Raw genomic sequence first — 22658 nt, 5'->3', positions numbered from 1 at the left:
TACCCTAACCTTAACACCAAGCCTAGCTAATGTAAGCCAGCTAGCTAACGTTAGCCACCTAGACAGAATTTGTAACATATCATACGTTTCGCAGATTCGAAACATATTGTACATTTTGTAAATTTGTAACATATAATACAAATTGTAATTTGTAAAATATCATACAAAATGGATAATGGACATCCACAAATTAATACATACCATACGAAACATAGAATACTAAATGGTGCTTCGGATTTACGTACAGAAAAATATGAAATGCTCTGAGACCAAGTTGCAGCGACAGAGTAAATTTGCTGGGATTGAGGCTGTGCAGAGACGACAAACAGTAGCCTTGTGGAACACAACAGGCTCTTGGTAGAATACAAATCAACCTGGCCAGGGAACCATGACAGTTTTTCCTGTTTATTTCACAAATGTTTCAAGAACTCAAAATTATCAAAGGAAGGAAGACCATGCTGATATCTTCTTGGAGGAATCAATTTAGTTCAATATAATGTAGTCCAGGGGTAGGAAATCCTGGTCCTGGGGTGCCACAAATTTAACCGACCTGGAAGACCAGGTGTGATAAATTGGGGGCAATCACTAAATTGATCAATTAGCTCAGTTGGTCAGGGCTGTGTTCAGTACATAAAAACGTAACAGAACATTAAATTGAATGGAAACGATGCTGTGCTGAACAACCAGTTGACAAACGGGGAGGGGTTGGGTTGTGGATTCAAACGCACAGTGTCCCTTTAAATACATCACTCGTTGCTTCAAGCCACACCCCAGCACACTCACCGAACGGAGCAAACGTATCTCAAAGTCTGTTCAAGAACGTACAAGAACATTTTGGGAAAACGTGCCGTTCAGTACAAACCGTTTACAATGTAGCAAACGTTTAAGCGATCTGAACACACCCCTGGTATGGTGCCTAGTTGGTACCTGTGGCACTCCAGGAACAGGGTTGCCTAGCCCTGATGTAGTCTATTACAATGTGCAGAAACCATGTATGGAAAAATCAACTCAACATTTTCTTTTCCCTCTTGACTTCCTTTTCCGGGAATTGCCTAGGGAGAGTAAAGAGTAAAAATAATAGATTGAAGGAATCAAATGACATACCAATGACTTAAAATAGTATGCAGATAATGTCAAACAAAGTGGGACACCAAAGACTGCATTTGGTAGATCTTGGCATTGAAGAGAAGGGACAGTTTTATCATGTTTCTGATGAATACTATTATTTTGGAAATGAAATGACATTCAGTGCTGTTGGTTCCATCAATTTCAAGATCATTAAAGCTTTCAGCAAAGTCAGACTTACAAAGGACACAGTTTACAGGAAGCACAAAAAAGGCATTGCATTAGTAGTTTAACTCGGTTGTTATGAGGGTGGACAGTTTAGTAACATAGGGGTATGAAGTCACAGAAAACATGACAGCAAAACTCCACAACAACAAAAAAAATTGTGCTGAGCAAGGTCTTCCCGGTGAGGCCTTCACAAGTTGGCACTTATGAGGTGTCATTTTGAGGCTAAGTACTGTATGTCTTTACAAGATAAAACTCTATGATTCAGGCTGATAAATAGTGCATAAAGTAGTGGCCAAGAGAGGTCTCACACAAAGTGGTTCATCTTGAGTCATGATGACAGGCTTACAATTTGATTATTTTTGATTTGATAGATTTTTACTGAATAAGAGAGTGTTAAAAGCAGGACAAGACACAAATCAGGTCAAACCAGACCCTGTTTAGACCAACACACATCTGTTAATTAAAATCATGGCTTCGTGCTGACGGGTTGATTAAAATGTTCCTGCTTGCACCAGTTAGTCTTCAAACCAGTTGTTTGACCTACCTCACTGCAACACACACCCCTTTTTACATTTAGGGTGTCCCTTTCCAGTGTTACCTTGTGTTTTAGAGAGTCAAAGAAAAAAGACAACACAAAAAACAAACTACTTGATGATCATGACAGGACTCAAGGTGTTGTAAATGGGAGGCTTTTAAGATCACAGCTAAAACAACAGCACAAAATGATCAGACACTATATAAAATATGTAATGTAAAATGCAATAAAACCATATACCAAAAAAACTGGAGAAATCTCCCTCTCAGACACTTCAGGAGACCACAGTTCCAAACATGATCTTTATTAGAATGAATGAATACATTACCTTCATTACTCTTCTTTTTGTTTCTTCTAAAGAGCTTCTGCTGTTTTTTATCCTCTGGTTTTAGGGTTTCAGATGCAGAGGCAGGCAGAGCTTCAGATACTGATGAGAGCAGATCTTCAGAGTCCACTCCATCGGGCACATCGTACGCCGGTCCGCTTTCCGCAGCACTGACCATAGGTACGTTGCCTTTGGTGTTTGTGTTGCCATTGGTCTCTGTGCTGCTATTGGTGTCTGGGTGTCCATTAGTTATACCCTCATCCTGTGCCACCATCTTCACCATCATGTCATCCCCAGCCTCATCTTGTCTAAAGGTCTTTACCATCATGCTGTTGCACTTACCTCCAACTTCATCTTGACCAATGGTTTCTCCTATCAGGTTGCTTTCACCATTACTCTCTTTCATCATGTCCATATCAGTGACAGGAAGTGTGCAGGCTCCATTAAGGTGACTCTCTCCATTGCTCTGTGGACATTCAGGCATCAAGTCCTCCGTTACCATCAGGTTGATTTCAGGCAGGTCAGCATCTGTGAAGGTAGAGATGTTTTTGGTGTTATTTAGGACACCCATTCCCGGGATCTCCTGTGTTGTTGAATTGGTTGTGGGAAGGCTGGAAAAAGCTGTTTTTTCTTGGGGTTTGCTGGGGCATCCGTTCATTCCTTCTCTTGGGGCCCTCTCCTCTGCCTGCGGTTGAGTGGGACTGGGAGTGCTGGAGGCTTCTGAGACAGAGGCTTTGATTTCTTCTATTACAGGCTTGACACTTGATGCTGCAGTGGAGAAGGAGGTTCTGTTAATGTATGAAGACAGATAGGAAGAGCAGGTCTACTGTACCAAGCATTCCAAACATGTCATCATTCTTAAAAGCAGGCAATGTTTGAATCTAGCAAGTGGTGTTTCTTAAGAAAAGACACAAAGAAGCATGACCAAGCACACATTCTTGATGAAATTAAGCAAGTGTAATTGGTACTTGTAGTGGCTGCACAAAATCACAAATGGAAGCACAGAGATGGAGCTGTTTATGGTTCAATGCAGGAGAGTAGGAGTGGAGTTGGAGACAGGACGGGGTCAGAGTCGTCTTGTCCTTACCAGGCTGGCCCGTTTTCCTATTCATTTCACTAGAGGGGGGGCTTTCCGTTTCGCACCTGGGCCGCGTCTTCCTGAGATGGAAGCCTTTCCGGATGTCAGCAAGAAGGTGGTCGATAATACAGCCATTGTCCTGTGGCGAGGGTCCTTTCCGGACTGGTGATAGAGAAAGAGACATATCAAGATACCACATGGCTCGTTATGCTGTATCATCTTAGTGTGAATACAAAACATAGTTGGACTCATATGACAGAGGAGATACAGTGCCTTGCAAAAGTATTCACCCCCCTTGGCGTTTTTCCTATTTTGTTGCATTACAACCTGTAATATAAATTGATTTTTATTTGGATTTTATTTAATGGACATACACAAAATAGTCCAAATTGGTGAAGTGAAATGAAAAAAAAATACTTGTTTAAAAAAATAAAAATAAAATAAAAATGAAAAGTGGTGGGTGCATATGTATTCAGCCACTTTGCTATGAAGCCCCTAAATAATATCTGGTGCAACCAATTACCTTCAGAAGTCACATAACTAGTTAAATAAAATCCACCTGTGTGCAATCTAAGTGTCACATGATCTGTCACATGATCTCAGTATATATACACCTGTTCTGAAAGGCCCCAGAGTCTGCAACACCACTAAGCAAGAGGCACCACCAAGCAAGTGGCACTAAGAAGAACAAGAAGCTCTCCAAACAGGTCAGGGACAAAGTTGTGGAGAACAGATCAGGGTTGGGTTATAAAAAAATATCAGAAACTTTGAACATCCCACGGAGCACCATTAAATCCATTATTTAAAAAATGGAAAGAATATGGCACCACAACAAACCTGCCAAGAGAGGGCCGCCCACCTAAACTCACGGAACAGGCAAGGAGTGCATTAAATCAGAGAGGCAACAAAGAGACCAAAGATAACCCTGTAGGAGGTGCAAAGCTCCACAGCGGAGATTGGAGTATCTGTCCATAGGACCATTTTAAGCCTTACACTCCAGAGCTGGGCTTTATGGAAGAGTGGCAAGAAAAAAGCCATTGCTTAAAGAAAAAAATAAGCAAACACGTTTGGTGTTCGCCAAAAGGCATGTGGGAGACTCCCCAAACATATGGAAGAAGGTACTCTGGTCAGATGAGACTGAAATTGAACTTTTTGGCCATCAAGGAAAATGCTATGTCTGGCGCAAACCCAACACCACTCATCACCCCGAGAACACCATCCCCACATTGAAGCATGGTGGTGGCAGCATCATGCTGTGGGGATGTTTTTCATCGGCATGGACTGGGAAACTGGTCAGAATTGAAGGAATGATGGATGGCGCTAAACACGGGGAAATTCTTGAGGGAAACCTGTTTCAGTCTTCCAGAGATTTAAGACTGGGACGGAGGTTCACCTTCCAGCAGGACAATGACCCCAAGCATACTGCTAAAGCAACACTCAAGTGGTTTAAGGGGAAACATTTAAATGTATGGGAATGGCCTAGTCAAAGCCCAGACCTCAATCCAATTGAGAATCTGTGGTATGACTTAAAGATTGCTGTACACCAGTGGAATACATCCAACTTGAAGGAGCTGGAGCAGTTTTGCCTTGAAGAATGGGCAAAAATCCTAGTGGCTAAATGTGCCAAGCTAATAGAGACATACCCCAAGAGACTTGTAGCTGTAATTGCTGCACAAGGTGGCTCTACAAAGTATTGACTTTGGGGGATGAATAGTTATGCACACTCAAGTTTTCAGTTTTTTGTCTTATTTCTTGTTTGTTTCGCAATAAAAAATATTTTGCATCTTCAAAGTGGTAGGCATGTTGTGTAAATCAAATGATACAAATTCCCCCAAAATCTATTTTAATTCCAGGTTGTAAGGCAACAAAATAGGAAAAATGCCAAGGGGAATACTTTCGCAAGCCACTATATATCAGAAGAACTCACTTATTTTTCCATTCTCCCCCTTCTGTCTTTTGGATTCCTCCTCCTCAAGCTGCTTCTTCCTTTTCTCCACCTTCACAGCCTGCTCTTTTCTGGTTTTGTTTTCCTGTGGGTGTAAATAGAACATTGAGAAAGAGATTACACCAAGCTACTCCTTAGAAAACCTTTATCTTCAGTTTTCTAGTGATGGAAATCAGTATTCATTATTTGCAGTTATCTAAACTTGCTCCTCTGACTTTTAAGGCTTTGATGAAAAGTCCCCTAAAGGTCTTGATGGTTCCGAAAAGCTCCTCCAGGGAAAGATTGTTGACATCCTCACACAGGTAGAGGGCAAGGTCACCCTTCTTCCTCACAATCTCCAAAAAACTGTCCTCCAAATCTTGGCAGGCCTCCAGGTTTTTCTTGGGGAGGGAAACAAACAGTTGAACCATTGCCTTTTTAAAGAACACATTTGTATAGTTGGTTGACCTCCTCCAAAGAGTTTTAAAACAACCACAAACTTGTCAATATTGTGATACATTGAACCACAATAGAATCTAATTCACTGGTTTCATACCTCAAATACCTCTGCGTACTGCTGCTTTACATCGTCCACAGAGTTAGAGACTTTCTTTGATGCTTCTTTCAGTCGATTGAGTAAGGCACTGGCCTCTGCCTGAATGGAATCCAGGTTGATTCTGAAGGATAAAAATAAATATACAAATCTTTTGGTATGTAATTGTACCATTTATGTATCAATTTCAGAGCTCATAATACGTATTTTTTTAATAAAAAGGGTGTCATACCCAGCTGCTTTTTCACAAATCTCAATGTCGTCAGGGAGGTACAACAACTCTGGGTGGTTCAGCTCTACTTCCTGTAAACAAAATGGTCAGTCATGAGTCTATTTATGATTTCCAACTTTGATTTGATTGTCCATGTGAAGTCTGTTTGGCCTCTGTGAGGAGCACTGACCACACAGTTGTTTTTCTTCTCAGAAAAGCACGTCCTTATTTAGAATAGTGATACCTCCAGAATGTAATGGAGCAGGGTAATGCGGCTCTTGTTGGCCTTAGTCTCAGTCAGCATCAGCAGGGAGCTGATCTTAAAGCCCTCAGCGTGTCCTGTGTGACTTCCCTGTGAACAAACAGAATCAGGAGTTAGAGCTCTTCAGACTGCATAAGTGCTGCATGTTTTTGGGTGAGTAGAATGCCATCCTTTGGAGAGTCCTTACTTACGTAATTGAGGAAGTTTCCCACATCAAGGATGAGCCTGCAGAAACTGGGCATGAGAGTGCTCACCCTGAGACCTGGGGGAGACATTTTTTTTATGTTGAAATGTTAGATGCAAAATGTTTGACAAACCAACACAAAAACAATGATTCGATAGACCTGCATCTCCAACTTGAATAGATAAAACCTTTCCAGCACAAGCAACAATTTGGTCTACATAAAACAGCATAGTTTAGTCTTGCTCTGTTGATATTTCCAACAAACCAAAAAGTTCATAATGAGCCTTACAGTGTCCTCTGATAGCTTTCACAAATATTTAATTGATGAATAGGGCAGTCAATGTAACATGAGTGTCACGTCCTGACCAGTGAAAAGGGGTCATTTGCCGTAGTAGAATGGTCAGCGCGTGGCAGGGGGGTTGTTTTGGGTGTTTTGGGGTTGGTTTGTTTCTAGGGGAATGTGTTGTAGTTTTCATGTTCTATGTTTCGTTTTCCAGGTTTGGCTGAGTATGGTTTCCAATCAGAGGCAGTTGTCTTTCGTTGTCTCTGATTGGAAGCCATACTTAGGCAGCCTGTTTTCCTTTGGGTTTTGTGGGTGGTTGTTTTCCGTATAGTCTGTGTACCTTACGGAACTGTTTGTCATTTGGTTATTTTTGTTTAAGTGTTCTCTTAAAATAAATGAAGATGAGCACTATACACGCTGCGCCTTGGTCTAATCCTTCCGACGCTTGTGACAATGAGTGTTTATACATGGAAGTTGATGTTGACTTACACTGGCATGCAGCTTCAACCACCTCTGCTTTGGGCTTGAGCATGTCCAGTACGGAGGCCGTCTCCTCACACAGCAACATGCAGTCTATCCTCAGCTGGTAACTGTGGGGAGACATGAGAGAAAGGGAGGGAGAGGGGATACGAAGTATGGATGGTACAGGGAGGGAAGAGAGATGCCATAGGTAATTAAGCAAGACAATTCAAGGAAGTGCCAAACGAAAACATACACCAGAATCATCTCCACATAAAGTATCCTGTGAGGTGCCAGAAATATTGAAAGCGAGGAGAGGAATAGCAGTTACCATGGTACAGCCAGGATAGAGATGTAGAATCGGTCAACATTGGCCAACTTGTCTTTTTCACCCTGGAAGGATTTCAGGTTTTCTATCTAGACAGAGAAAGAAAAGAGAGTACTTCAGATCAGTCATTACCCTCAAATTGTTCAATGCTTAACTTATACAAAAAATAAAACATTACTTGTTTTATATATGAAGAGAAATTAGGAAAGTACTCCTTATACCAACCTCATGTTTCTCAGGTAAGAGTTTAACAAGTTGCTTCAACACCTCCACATCAAACTTAGTCCGATCCCCATTCTGAATCAAGGACACAAACTCATCATGTGAGCTAGATGGAGGAGCATGGAGAAAAAACATCAGGTCAATGGGGTAAAAACAACATTGAAATCAATACCAACTGAAATGATCAATTACATTACCATTTGAATTGCTTGAGAAATATGTTCAAATTCAAGTTCTTCTTTACGTCAATAAAGGAGATCTGTAGAGAGAAGAGGGGAACAAATATTTTGTTAGGGAGGTTGTTGTTTTAGGATTCATAATGAGCCATGTTTTTGGTGTGCTCCAGATATGAGAGCTGTAGTGAGTGTTGACCAGTGCACCTCTTTAGGCTCCTTCTTGACAGGAGCAGCTGCCCCCTTGTCTTTGTGTTCGGTCACCGGGAGACAGAACAGCTGCTCAATGCTGGAGTAGTTGGGCTCCCGAGGAGCGTCTTTCTGAGCAGAGGTCCACATGGAATGACCATCTGTGTGTTTGTGAAAGGAGGGAGAGAATAACCACAACACATCTGGAATGTTCTAATACAATTATTCTCTATGCTGTACTGTCAGACAATCTTTTCCCCTCTGAAATAGAGCAGACTGCCTCTGTAAACAAAGGGGAGGTTCATTAAAGAGAGATGCCAAGGTTATTCACTCACCAGTGACAGCTCTGAGCTTCTGCCAGTTGAGCTTCTTCATCCTCAGGGTGGGGCAGCGGCCTGCCTTGGAGGAGGCAGAACAGGCACACCCCAGGGATTGGCTACTTTGGGCCACCCCCATCCCACCCATGCCAGGAGGAGGTGGTGGTGGTGGAGGCATGCCTGACATAGCGGGCAAGGGTGGGGGTGGGCACCCTGGGGGCACCCCCATCCCTGGTAGAGGCGGAGGTGGTGGGGGTACTCCACCTCCTGTATGTGGTAGTGTCGGAGCGGGTGGTGGAGGAAGGGAAGGGGGTGGGGGTGGTGGATGAGAAGACACTTGGGAGGTTGTGGGGCATTTGGTCAGTCTTTCTTGGTCATTGTCCACCTTATCAGTCTGAACAGCCTTATCAATCTTCTTGTGTGGCAGACCATCCACAGCATGGACACCAGCAGTCCTGCGCTTGGAGAACACCAGGCGTTGCATAATCGTCTCACAGGAGTCCATTGGAGCTGGAGCACAGAATCATACACAAACACTGAAATCTACAGAATTTTGCCTACATGTAACCCCCCCAAAAAATATTCTATGCACTTCTGCTCTTAGTCTACATTCACCCAGACTCCAGTCCTTTGCCCATAACTCTCTCAGGGGACAACTTATTGCCTCAGAGGACTCACAGTCTTGATCCAGCAGTATGGCCCTGTTAGTGAGGGCCTCCAGGGTCTGCCAGATGTCAGCCCTGTCGGGCCCCAGCAGCAGCAGGGCCTGTAGGATGGACAGCAGCTGGAGGGATGACGGAGACCTGCTCACCTGGAGGTGGACCAACACACAACCAAACCTTATTAAAGTGCATTTGTAATTCAATTGTTTACAAGACTTGCCATGATGTTAAGAGAAGGTGGCCTGCAGTGTTATGGTAGTACAGCTGACGGCTGTGCTCACTTTGTTGAAGAGGGTGGTGAACACCTCCTGGTGACTGCTCATGTCGATGCCTCCATAGACTCTCAACAGCTCCTCCTCATCCTCAACCATAGCCTCTTCAAACGCCTCACACTGAATGATCAAGTCCTCATCCTCCTCATCTCTGGAGGTCACACACACACACATCAAGTAATTTATTCAAAAGGGCCTATTGAGCAAGTAGGCTATGTTTACATGTGTACTTCCCACTTGCACATCTAATCAACAAGTAAATTAACAAATGTTAAAATAAATACAAGTTTTGTTGAACATTTCACTCAGATGTTATTGTGCTTGACTGATGCATGGGCATTTAATTTATCTGCACACGACAAAAAAGTCACAATGAAATCGAGGAAGTCAGTCAAGGCACTCACCTCAATTTGGGCAGTATATCAAGTAACTGTAATCCTGGAAAAAAAGAAACAGTGCACTTAATAAGGCAGTGACAAAAACAAAGATCCACTTTCAAATTCATCAGTTTCGTACTTTGTACTATTAAAAAGTTGGAACACGACGGAATGTAAACAAGAATTTGCGTGATGGGAATCAGTGTGTGATTTTGATCACAGGTGAGCGATTTAGGATATAATTAATCAGCCTGCAGTGGTGCGGGGATGTGGAACGACTTCGAACAAATTACACATTTTCCGTGAATGCCAAATTCACAAAAGGATGCGAATGGCGACTTGACAGACGAGCTTCTGTTGTTGGCTTCTGATTGCAGCTAATTGGCCATCATAAAAAGGTTAGTCTACATCGCAACCAGTTCCTGGACTGTAACCTGTCAAGAACAATAATATTGTACATACAATGTTGATAGGACTACTATGCCCATATTTCTGCAATAAATTCAGCACACATCTCTATAGGCCTAATCTTGATTTCCCAGATAAAACATAGATTTTCCAAAACAAAAAACGATTCAGGTACCACCATCTATGTCAAATACAAATGAATAGGCCTACTTTCAATCCTAAATATGTGAGGTTTGCCCAAGATTCAAGTGTTTAGGGACGAGATAGCCCAGTGAGCACCATTCCGACACCGAAGTCTGTGCAGTTAAAAAGATCTTGAAATTTGGACTGTCTGTCCTGGCCTTGATTTCAGCGTCCACAGACGTAATTTTTTGGTCTGTGGATGTTAAAAAATCAGGGCCAGGATGGGGACGGACATAGACTTATTTAGATTTGGTCCGGTTTGTACCGGAATTAATTTCAACCTCCACAGACGCCCGGCCCGAACCAACCTCGATTTTGCCCGAACATTGACGTCTATGATTCACAAGTATAGTACAGTACAGTAGAGTATTTATTCAGTACAGTAGAATACAGTAATGTACAGTAGAGTATAGTCCAGTACAATACAGTAGAGTACAGTATACTAGAGCACATTAAAGTACAGTATTCTGTGTTCTACTGTACTGTACTTTACTGAACTCTAATGTACTGTAATGTACTCTAACTAAACTAAATTCTACTGTGCTGTCTCAACTTGTAAGACATAGACGTTTGGTCCAGACAGACCAAATTTGGTCTTCTTTGGGGCGGGGTTCATTAGAATAATACCCAGCATGCTTTGAAAGTGTTCCTTTTTTACATTTACATATTGGGCCATTAGCAGACACTCTTATCCAGAGCAACTTACAGTCAGTGCATTAAACTAAGGTAAATAAACAACCACATATCACAGTCATAGCAAGAAAAACGTGTCTGTTATTGAGAATATTATTGTGTAAGTCTGAAATCTCTGAACATGATCACTGCCAGTTCTAAAGCTTTTGAAACAGCTAAAATAGAAAAAGCTAACGTGATAGGAGGAATAATAAACATTCCATTCTGCACTCTTCGGTTTGCTCCAGTATCCTATCTTAATTATAGTTAAAAATGTTGAATGTGACAGAATGCTTTCTTCATTGACATGTAGATACACAGTACCAGTCAAAAGTTTGGACACACCTACTCATTCAAGGGTTTTTATTTATTTGTTACTATTTTCTACATTGTAGTGTCATTGTGGTGTGTGTAGGTGGCAGGGAAGTCAGGTGCAGGAGAAACCAACTTGGTGTAACTGGAATAGTTTAATTAAGATAAAACAAACTCCAACGTACATAAAAAAAAAAAATAACATGGGTAAAATAACCCGTCGCGCACCAATACAAATACACGAGCACATAACCACAAACAATCTCTGACAAGGACATGAGGGGAAACAGAGGGTTAAATACACATGTAATGAATGGGATTGGAACCAGGTGTGTAGGAAGACAAGACAAAACCAATGGAAAATGAAAAATGGATCAATGATGGCTAGAAGACCGGTGACGTCGACCGCCGAGCACCACCCGAACAAGGAGGGGCATCGACTTCGGCAGAAGTCGTGACATGTAGAATAATAGTCAAGACATCAAAACTATGGAATCATGTAGTAACCAAAAACGTGTTAAACAAATAAATCTATTTTATATTTGAGGTTCTTCAAAGTAGCCATCCTTTGCCTTGATGACAGCTTTGCACACTCTTGGTATTCTCTCAACCAGCTTCACCTGGAATTCTTTTCCAACAGTTTTGAAGGAGTTCCCACATATGTTGAGCACTTGTTGGCTGCTTTTCCTTCACGCTGCGGTCCAACTCATCCCAAACCATCTCAATTGGATTGAGGTCAGGTGATTTGTGGTGGCCAGGTCATCTGATGCAGCACTCCATCACTCTCCTTCTTGGTCCAATACCCCTTACACAGCCTGGAGGTGTGTTGGGTCATTGTCCTGTTGAAAAACAAATGATAGTCCCACTAAGAGCAAACCAGACGGGATGGCATATCGCTGCAGAATGCTGTGGTAGCCATGCTTGTTAAGTGTGTCTTGAATTCTAAATAAATCACTGACAGGGTCACCAGCAAAGCACCATCACACCTCCTCCTCCATGCTTCACGGTGGGAACCATACATGCGGAGATCCTCCGTTCACCTACTCTACGTCTCACAAAGACATGGCGGTTCGAACCAAAAATCTCAAATTTGGAATCATCAGACCAAAGGACAGATTTCCAGCGGTCTAATGTCCATTGCTCGTGTCTCTTGGCCCAACCAAGTCTCTTCTTCTTATTGGTGTCCTTTACTAGTGGTTTCTTTGCAGCAATTTGACCACGAAGGCCTGATTCACGCAGTCTCCTCTAAACATTTGATGTTAAGATGTGTCTGTTACTTGACTCTGAAGCATTTATTTAGGCTGCAATTTCTGAGGCTGGTAACTCTGATGAACTTATCCTCTGCAGCAGAGGTAACTCTGGGTCTTACTTTCCTGAGGTGGTCCTCATGAGAGCCAGTTTCATCATAGAGCTTGATGGTTTTTGCGACTGCACTTGAAAAAACGTTCAAAGTTCTTGAAATTTTCAGGATTGACTGACCTTCATGTCCTCATAAGGATCGGACCCTTTTTTCAATTTTTGCTTAAAATGTCATACCCAAATCTAACTGCCTGTTGCTCAGGACCTGAAGCAAGGATATGCATATTCTTGATACCATTTGAATGGAAAAGCTTTGAAGTTTGCGGAAATTAAGGATTTAACACATTAGATCTGGTAAAAGATTATTCAAAGACAAAAACATGCGTTATTTTAAAAGCAAGAGAAAGGCCATAATGTACTATTCCAGGTTAGGCAGAATTTAGATTTTGGCCACTAGATGGCAGCAGTGCATGTGCAAAGTTTTAGACAGATTCAATGAACCATTGCATTTCTGTTCAAAATTTGTATCAAGACTGCCCAAATGTGCCTAATTGGTTTATTAATACAATTAAGTTCATAACTGTGCACTCTCCTCAAACAATAGCATGGCATTATTTCACTGTAATAGCTACTGTAAATTGGACAGTAATGTTAGATTAACAAGAATTTAAGCTTTCTGCCCATATCAGATATGTCTGTCCTGGGAAATTCTTGTTACTTACAACCTCATGCTAATCACATTAACCTACGTTTGCTCAACCGTCCCGAGGGGGAGGACACAGATCCCGTAGAGGTTAAAGTAATGGACTGTCGTTTGTCTTTGCTTATTTGAACTGTTCTTGCCATAATATGGTCTTTCACTACCTCATGAAGCTGGTTGAGAGAATGCCAAGAGTGTGCAAAGCTGTCATCAAGGCAAAGGGTGGCTACTTTGAATAATCTCAAATATAATATACAATATTTGTTTAACACTTATGGTTACTACATGATTCCATGTGTTATTTCGTTGTTTTGATGTCTTCACTATTATTCTACAATGTAGATGTAACAGTCTTCTCCTTCATCTGACGATATGTTAAAATCACTGTCAGAAATGGTGGACCAATACGCAGCGGGTTGCGTGTTCATCATGATAATTTATTAACTAACCGTGAACACAGAAAAACAATAAACAAACGAGAACGACAGTTTTACAGGCTAAGTACTTACATACAGCAGTGCAAAATCAACTACCCACAAAATAACCAAACCAAACACACACCTCTATATAGGACTCTCAATCAGAGGCAACTAGAAACACCTGCCTCCAATTGCGAGTCCAACACCCAATCCTAAACATAGAAAAATTAAACTAGACAGAACATAGAAATGCATACACAACACAAAACCTCTGCCACGCCCTGACCAAAACTAATACAATTACTCCCTCTGCTGGTCAGGACGTGACAGTAGAAAATTGTAAAAATAAAGAAAAACCATTGAATGAGTAGGTGTGTCCAAACTTTTGACTGGTACTGTATGTGAATTTATGTACGGTTGAAATTTGGCCATAGAAACAATGACCGGAAAAATAAGTATTCTCAACGTCCGTAAAATAAGTATTTTTAATATACGTTAATGACGTCTTTTCAAAGTCTGTAAAATATGTATTTTCAACGTCCGGAAAATACATATTTTCAACTTTCAATCAGAACCGTAAATTAACCTAATTTTCACCGTCATTTCACCCACCGCTCACTGGGAGGGGACAGATTGCAGGCAGGCATATAGCTAAAATGACACAGTGACATAGATTAGTAATGGAACTGTTGCCAAATGGCCTATTTTCATTCCCATTTGTCTGGTGTTTCTCCATAGGGAAACTACCTTTTGTTATTAACAATGTGCCACTGTGTGACCTTGCAGATGAACTGAGTGGCTGAGTATTGAAGATAAACAATGCGCTGTACCGATAAACTCCTTGCGCATCTTATCTCTCTGTCGCAGGTCATCTGTCCCAAAGATGATGGCGTTGATGACACTGAGGAGGGTGACCATGTAGGGCACATTGTCTGTGGCCTGCAGCTCGTTCATGATCACACTGAAGCGATACTGCTGGGTCTTCACACCCTGGGAGCCAAAGTAACACATTAGTCATTCTGTATGTCATTCACTCCTTCTGTGTGAGGACTGCTTCTATCAACCCTTAACGTTCTAATATTGATCAGTGAGTAACATTTATCAAAGTATTGACAACTACGGACATTGCTAGATAACCGAGGTCACTTAAGCAGTTCAACACATGTACACTAGAGGGCATTACTAGGTGCATACAGTGTATGGTTGTTCAGTTATGTCTGGGTTGATTAAAAATTACTTTAATTAGCCTATTTAATGAGATTCCATTGAGCTGAAATAGCATGTTACAAAAAACTCGTCATATCTGATATCAGTACATTTTCATCAAAAGCACACAGATTGTTATTTATAATTTTCCCCGGGCATTGTTAATTTTCTCTCATGGTCCTTCCTAAATCAGAACTAGGCCACTTATTCTGTAGGTGTATGGTATATAGCCTCTGTCCATCAGTGACAGCTTGTCTGGCTGTATGACACTTGCCTTGTAGTGGTCCAAGGCATCCATGGCCAGACGGTACCCATCAGAGGAGAACATGCTCAGGGCAGCAAGCAGCTCAAACACCTGCTTCTTCACCATGGTATTGGACGTGTCCAAGGCTGTGATAAGACATAGTCACAGACATCAGTTAGTGTACACATATTCCCTCCTACCTTTCTCCTTCTTTCTTGTCTGGTGTCCTCTAGGATGTTATGGCTCATCTTAAGACAACGTAACGTGAACTTACCTTCACAAAAAGTGTTTTGTTTGTGATAAGTTTGTCAGTGTGTGTGAAGATGTAGCAATGCACTGTCCCTCCACACAGTGTCCCCCTCCATACACTTTGTCTGACACAATGGCCTATATCTGACCTGAATTCTGTTGCCATGGTACTTCTTTGAAATTCCTATTTTGTGGGGTTGATTTTATATTGGAATACAATTATGTACAACTGAATACAAATTCTTAAGTATTATTCATATATATATATACACACACACACACACACACACACACACACACACACACACACACACACACACACATGTTCACGAAAATGTTTCGCTCCTACAGACGGTGAGTCATGTGGCCGTGGCTTGCTATATGAAGCAGGCAGACAGGCATTGAGACATTCAGTTACTGATTGAACGTTACAATTGGCAAAACGAGGGACCTAAGTGACTTTGAGCGTGGTATGATTGCCAATGCCAGGCTTGCCATTTCCAGTATCTTAGAAATGGCCGGATCATGGGCTTTTCACGCACGACAGTGTCTAGGATTTACCGAGAACGGTGCGACCAACAAAAAACATCCAGTCAGCATCAGTCCTGTAGTTAAAAACAACTCGTTGATGACAGGTCGAAGGAGAATGGCAAGAATCGTGCAAGCTAACAGGTGGGCCACAAACAGGCAAATAACGGCGCAGTACAACAGTGGTGTGCAGAACGGCATCTCGGAACACACTATTCTTTTGTCCTTGTTATAGATGGGCTATTGCAGCAGACGACCACACCAGGTTCTACTCCTATCAGCTAAAAACAAGAAGAAGCGGCTCCAGTGGGCTCGCGATCCCAAACACTGGACAATTGAGGAGTGGAAAAGCATCGCTTGGTCCGACGAATCCCAGTTCCTGTTGTGTCATGCTGATGGCAGAGTTAGGATTTGGCGTAAGCAGCATGAGTCCATGGCCCAATCCTGCCTGGTGACGGTGGTGTAATGGTGTGGGGAATGTTTTCCTTGCACATGTTAGGTCCCTTGATACCAATTAAGCAACGTTTCCATGCCTCAAAGTACCTAATAAACTGGCCACTGAGTGTCTATATATACTGTGTATATATAAGGCTAATTCGTGGAAAGTGTGTGTGTGATGCCATAGCTTTAAAACACTGTATATCTCCTCAGTCCTAGGTGCTGTCGAACCTTGGGAGAGTTTGCGGATGTAGCCCTCATTCTCCACGATAAAGTTGATCCCAGACGAGGAGTTCATGACGGCCCGGACACAGCTGACACAGGTGAGCTGCAGGAGGGCGTCTGCGATGCGGGAGCAGCCCCTCCCAGACAGCCTGTCCAGGGCCTCCAGCAACAGGTCTAGCCCACTCAGCTCCAGGAACTGGACCATCCAGGACTCCTCGCTGCCCTCCAGACGACGCTTCAGCCCAGAGTAGTTGACCACACTGGGCACCTGGAGCATGCAGATGCACAGCTCTGGGTCTGCACTCTCCAGGTTGGCCTCCAGCTGGGTTTCTGAGTCCTGGGAGGAGCCCAGATGGCCCCTTACCGCCGCCCACTTCCTCTTCCCGTCCGACTTCACTGACATGGCGATGGAAAGGATCTGTGGAGGGAAGTTAAAGTAGTTTAATTAATTAATTGACATGGTGATGGGCACAAGGTTTGTGGAGGGAAGGGAATGAGGTTCAATTCAGTGTCGTGTTGAGACTTTTGGTTTGATGGACTGCAGTTTTGTTTGATAGAGTCTAATGTAAACATAAATCTGTTTTCTATAAAGTGCTAAAAGTGGTGGAGAGTTCATTATATTTTGCCATTGATGGTCAAAATGTTATTGGGATGTTTTTTGCAAACAAGCCATATACTATTTGACCTGCAGATGGGCCTTTGCATAAATATTATGTAGGATGATCAGTACCCATTATAATTGTATCAGGGGTATCCTGGCTAAAGGATTCATGACTTTATTACAACATAGCACATTCATAGGAAATGACAGCTCTGCACATTGGGGGACAAGTGAATGATATGTCAGCAGTTCTGTCATTACTAGTCCTGCCAAACATTCAAACATAATCCTGTACTAAAAGGGAAGGGACTCGCTGTCAGCTAATCAACAGCAAACACAAAGACAGGCACATGACACTCAGTGTATCTTTATGGGAGATATATTATATTCTGTGTATATACTTTATTTTCAATTACATCCAACTGTGAAGATTTTGAGTAGGGTTGCAAAGGGAGGGTATATTACTGGAGACTTGAGAAGTTTACCAGTAAACTACCAGCATTTTTGGTATCTTTGAAGAATTGTGTGTAATCTATCAACAACACATCTAGCGGCCCTATTGGGATTATTACAGGTGTCTGTAATTATCTCTGGCCCCTTGTTGGGACTCATCACGTGTAAAATATATAAAATAAAGAATTGAATGACAGAGCTGTACAACATTATCCCAAATATAAACCATCACCTTAGTGAATACCATTGGTGTTTAATATGAAGGTTTCAGAATTTTACAATGTCAATATGTATTTGTTGTAAATGTTTTAGCATCAAACTGGTGGGAGTTGAGAAAAAAAGTAAATAGTTGGAAGAGTTGCAAAGTTCATTGAAAATTATGCCATTGTTGATTAGAAGCTTTTTTCATTAATTAGGCTTTTTTCTCTTTAACCATATGGTCTACCTACAAGAAACTCATGGACAATATGGACACAGATATAAAAAATGAATACCATATTAAAAGTGATTCAAGTATAAATGACCAAAGTTACGATAGATTTAACTTTAGCAAATTACCAGTAGCTTTGCAACCCTAGTTTTGAGTAATATGCTGCAAAACAAAAGTATCATTCTGAAGCGAAAAATATCACCCAGGATATCTCTTAGCTCATTTGGTCTTTTAGCATAACTGGCTGAATTGGCACAAATGCACACATTGATCACACAAGTGACCTTTTCTGGCATAGCCTTAGCTCAGAACCCTGCTCTATCTATCAACCTGTCCCACCCTCACCTACGCACAACATCCCTTGCAAGCTCCCACACTCACTCAGAAATAACACGGTAGGGAATGAGCCTAAGAAAGGGGGAAAAATCTATAAATACTTAATCTATAACCGCAGACATCTGATCTAATGAATAACTGTAGGGGTATAATTCTCCTCCCAAAATGAGTTACTTATTTCAGTAACATTAGTTATTTCACACTTGGCAAGACTAACCTAAACAGATGGCATTTGAAAGGCAAATACATATAAACAGCAAAACTGCAACTCTGCACACACTGCAGTACTATGGATGGTTCTAATCCCCCGGTTGCCTCTCTATATATCTACACAACACATGGCTTAGCTCAGGAATCCGGGCTATTTCAATGATGTTTCTGTGTGGTGTTTTATGTAAAAGTCTCTCATGAAACTCACTGAGCAGAATAACAAGAGAGTAAAAACTGGGTACTGATGACAAGATTCCACCACAGTGGGAATTTACATGGAACTAAAGTCAACTCTAAAATGTAACAAACTGTAACCTCCTACAACTTTACATTCAGTTCTCAAGTTCCCGATAATTCAACAGGCCGAAAAAGCAGCTGCTCTGTTCCAGACACATTTGGCAAATCATTTGTCGGCTCCAACTTTGTCGGCTGATTCTCTCTGACTTGGACTGCCAGTGTGACAGTGTTACCGAGCAAGCCAGGAAGACAATTTCCTTTCACAATAGGCTTTCTCATCCCCCATCAAAGAGCTCTGTTCATTATCTACAGAATGGGAGGAATGTCCCCTGCTTCACTGGCTGCTTTCTGACGACTAATGGGTTTTATACTCAACAAGCATCTGAACACATTCTTACAAGGATTTACAATCTATTCATCTGCACAGAGTGATGTACTGTAGGGTCACTGGTGAATAGAACATTCTAGTCCAGGTGAATTCCACTACATCAGTCATGGACACAGTCATGGACACAGTCATGGACACAGGGGAAGTACATTAGAAATGCATTGACATTAACATTAGGTAGCAGGACAGCCAGCAGGACTTTCCAACATGGGTCAGGCACTTTTCAGTAGGAACTAAGAAGGGAAAGACTTTCCTGAGACAGGAAACACAAGACAAACATGGTGCCACAACAATATTCATTTTTAAAACGTAATTTCTCACACAATTCTGACCTGACCTCAGTTATAGAGAGAGAGAAAGCATCTGTTTATAAACAAACAGCTGGCTCTCCATGCAGGACCAACTGTGGATCATCTGAATAAGAAGGATGAAAATGACATCCTTTAATAGCTTGTTGCTTCTGCACATTTTTCTACTTTAACCAATATTAACATGAGCTCAGTGACAGCTCCCACATACCACAACTCACATTGGTTTAATAACTGCATGTCAGGAATACACTCCTCCTGTACTCAAGGGAAGCTGCCTACATTGAAACAACCCAGCCCACTGTTCTACTGTAAAAATAGAGTGCAATTATATAAGAAAGATGATCCCCATTTATTTCCTTGTAAGAACTCAGCCAACATATACAGTGTAGATATGTCTGCATTTGCCATGGAAAGAGTCTCACAATCTATTAGTTTATTCTTACCACCTTGAGAGCGGGGGATGTTGTGTAAGCCAAACAGAAGAGAGTAAATAAACAGCAACATGTACTGTGGCTGGGATAAGAATTGAGCCAGATGAAGCCCAGTGTTTATGGAATCTATCTTATTTGTTGTCCTTTAACTGGAATGCCAGACTTGGCCATGAGAGAGAGAGAGACCCATGATGCCTCATAACTGTCTCTGAACAAACATTGTTGCCTGCAGCTGAGCTGACTGTCGTGTTTTTACAATGCAGACTTAAGCCATAAGAAAAGCTTTAAAAACAGAGCTCCCTGGAGCTCTTGTAAAAATCTTGAATTGTCATTGATAACATCTCACTTTCCTTTCTAAACATTCAATTCAGCATAATTGTATCTGTAACTTATTTGCCCAAAACAGCCAATGTGTTGGACATGTCCCTCTCTTCACATCTGGTGTTCATTTTCTACAACTAGTATCCTGCTATGAATTCCTCACTTCACTTACTATCTTCATTGATGTTTCTTTTTTGAAGTGGTTGAATTTAAATCCTGTTGATGTTATTGACTGACAATGTTTTAAGACCTATAAGTTCAGACCTGTGAGTTCACCAGAGCAGATGTCTGACGGAACTATTAGGAATCATTTCTCATGGTCTTGATTCTGGTTTTTATAGTCACAGATATTTGGCCATGGACTTTAAGACATTATGACCATGTTGTTATGGCAATGCATTTGAGGGCTGCTGTATAGCCCAGTGAATACTGTTGCAATCCACAGATATGAGGGTATGCTGTGAGTCACAAAGCCCTGACTGGGTTGCTTTTTCTTAGTGGCAATTATACAGAGTGATATTTCAGAGCCCTCTCATCCTGGTTCTAATGATGACTTTGAGCGTGCCTTGCCTTGAACAATAAATCCATAGAGGTACCATGCAATACTCCTGCACTCCTGCTTGGATGAACGGGCCCCCAGAGACTGACGTAAAGTATGAACAAAGTATGTAAATGTCTGCACTCACTACTGATTTAATAAAATGTTTTTAAAAAATACAAAAATAAGAAGAGCCTAATGTAAACAGGGCTGAGGTCTCCAACAGAATTTGGGCAGTGTATCCCAACCTTGTACTGTTAAAACAGTTCAATGCAACACACATGATGTTATTAGCTGGATGTGAATATGTAACAAATGTATTATATTTGTAATAACTTTCATTTATATTCTATTAGACCACATCTGTCAGTGTTTCTGTCAACAGGGACCAGCTGGCTCCACTGATGTAACCTGTCCTGCATCACACACAAGCAGTCCTCCTTTCAATGGGAAATACTAAGAGAATGTTTGACAATTTCCAAAAGGATTAACATGCATTATGTCAGGATATTCACTCCTGTTGTAATAATATGTTATGATAAATAGGAGATAATGGGGGATGTGATGCCAGTAAGGATGAACTGCCTTCTGTTGGATAAATGTTCAGTTGGACTACAGGTAGTTCATGTTTTGTCAGTAGTCTCATATTATTCTTTGGAACAGATGTGAAAATATGTTTCTGGTTGATAATCATGTGAAGTAACCTACCCTAGTCCGGAGGATTCCAATGTTTTAGGACCGTCTTTATTTTGCGCTCCTGTCCGCTCCCATTTTCATGGCGGGAACGTAACGGGAAAACCTGTCACCGGCTTATAATGGCGAATTCCGATAAATCATTTAGATTGCCTAATGGAATGATTGCCTTCAAAACACTAATTTCACTTTTAAGACATCTAAACAGGTCGTTGTCTGAAGTTATCATAAATAGCCTACCGATGCGCTAAAATACAATTCCATTTAAACCGTTTAAACCTTACCTGAGATTATGCCATAAATAACCACTTGAAGAATCGCGTCCTCCGATTGCGGCCAGATAAAGTCCCTTTCTGGCCTCCAAGCGCCTTTTTCTTTCGTACTTTACCAGGATACCTCTCTGCAATGTATGTAATGGAAAATGGATGGGGATGGTTAGGAAGATTTCAGTTTGGACCTGGACCTCCTTGCAGTTTAAACATGAGTGTGACGATGTTGCAGGCACAGCTGGATGGCCCCTCCCACGTCCTGAACTCAGCTGGCCTGCTGGACAGCATGCTTTATTGTGGCATGGTGTTGAGATAGGTAGAAGACAAATGTCCCAACAGGTTTCAATAAAGTAGGCAATATATCATATTCTATTTTGTAGCCTACTATTCTGTTGTATTCTATTCTGTTGTATTCTATTTGCATAGGAATCTTGTCTTTCAAAAGTCTCCATGGGAGAAGGTGATACAAGGCAGGGCTACCGATTCTTATTGGAATGTCACTTAGCTATGCTTACAAAAACGTTATCTGCCTCAGGATTACAGTCTTTTAGCCTGATTACCCTGACCACGTGGTAAACCCAAGCGGCCAGGCCTAACGTAGTTTGAAGATTAAAGATAATAATTATCTTCAACCAAGGGCCAATCCAGGCTTAATTAGTCTATCCATCATTGCTCCAAAACACAAGGATAATCTCCTCTGTTCCCCTCACCTCGTTGACCTCTCATCTCCAAGAGTCCTGACAGGTTAGAGTTTCAACAATACAGTATGGTTGGAGTCTTGATATGACATATGATGTCTATGTACTGTATTTTCCTAACTCAAGTTGCAAACTTGGGACTCCCAGAGCTTAAAGGTAGTGATGCAAATGACATGACATGAGATGGTGCATTACATCTTTGGTCTCATTTT

General features: G+C 41.6%; 1 protein-coding gene across 8 annotated transcripts; it reads right to left on the bottom strand.

Annotated features, from left to right (window-relative positions):
* Positions 1-384: 384 nt before the first annotated feature.
* On the bottom strand, positions 385-22081 carry LOC115162381 (inverted formin-2). 8 transcript variants are annotated; one of them, XM_029713624.1, is made up of 23 exons: positions 21764-22081; positions 16537-16948; positions 15121-15236; positions 14471-14630; positions 9675-9708; positions 9280-9421; positions 9015-9147; positions 8355-8846; positions 8038-8180; positions 7855-7916; positions 7661-7763; positions 7439-7524; positions 7138-7238; positions 6373-6443; positions 6164-6271; positions 5941-6011; positions 5712-5832; positions 5392-5556; positions 5159-5261; positions 3241-3393; positions 2157-2921; positions 1838-1891; positions 385-1052 (listed from the first exon to the last, which is right to left on the bottom strand). In XM_029713624.1, exons 2-22 carry the CDS (start codon positions 16931-16933, stop codon positions 1839-1841), a joined length of 3579 nt encoding a protein of 1192 aa, XP_029569484.1. In that variant the 5' UTR covers positions 16934-16948; positions 21764-22081; the 3' UTR covers positions 385-1052; position 1838. The 8 variants fall into 8 exon arrangements, 7 of the variants coding, with proteins under 7 accessions (XP_029569484.1, XP_029569485.1, XP_029569483.1 ...); XM_029713625.1 differs by lacking the exon at positions 1838-1891; XM_029713623.1 differs by having other exon boundaries at positions 385-2921.
* Between the last annotated feature and the right edge of the window lie 577 nt (positions 22082-22658).

The sequence above is a fragment of the Salmo trutta genome, chromosome 25 (assembly GCF_901001165.1).
Source record: "Salmo trutta chromosome 25, fSalTru1.1, whole genome shotgun sequence".
NCBI lineage: Eukaryota > Metazoa > Chordata > Actinopteri > Salmoniformes > Salmonidae > Salmo > Salmo trutta.
This window is presented reverse-complemented; position numbering and strand designations above follow the sequence as displayed.

Excerpts from the sequence above, each read along its gene's own strand:
- LOC115162381 (XM_029713623.1), bottom strand. The coding sequence starts at position 16,933 with ATGTCAGTGAAGTCGGACGGGAAGAGGAAGTGGGCGGCGGTAAGGGGC. Across the intron at positions 14,631-15,120 it reads ATGCCTTGGACCACTACAAG|GGTGTGAAGACCCAGCAGTA; the intron begins GCAAGTGTCATA and ends TTTGGCTCCCAG. Across the intron at positions 9,422-9,674 it reads GATATACTGCCCAAATTGAG|AGATGAGGAGGATGAGGACT; the intron begins GTGAGTGCCTTG and ends TGTGACCTCCAG.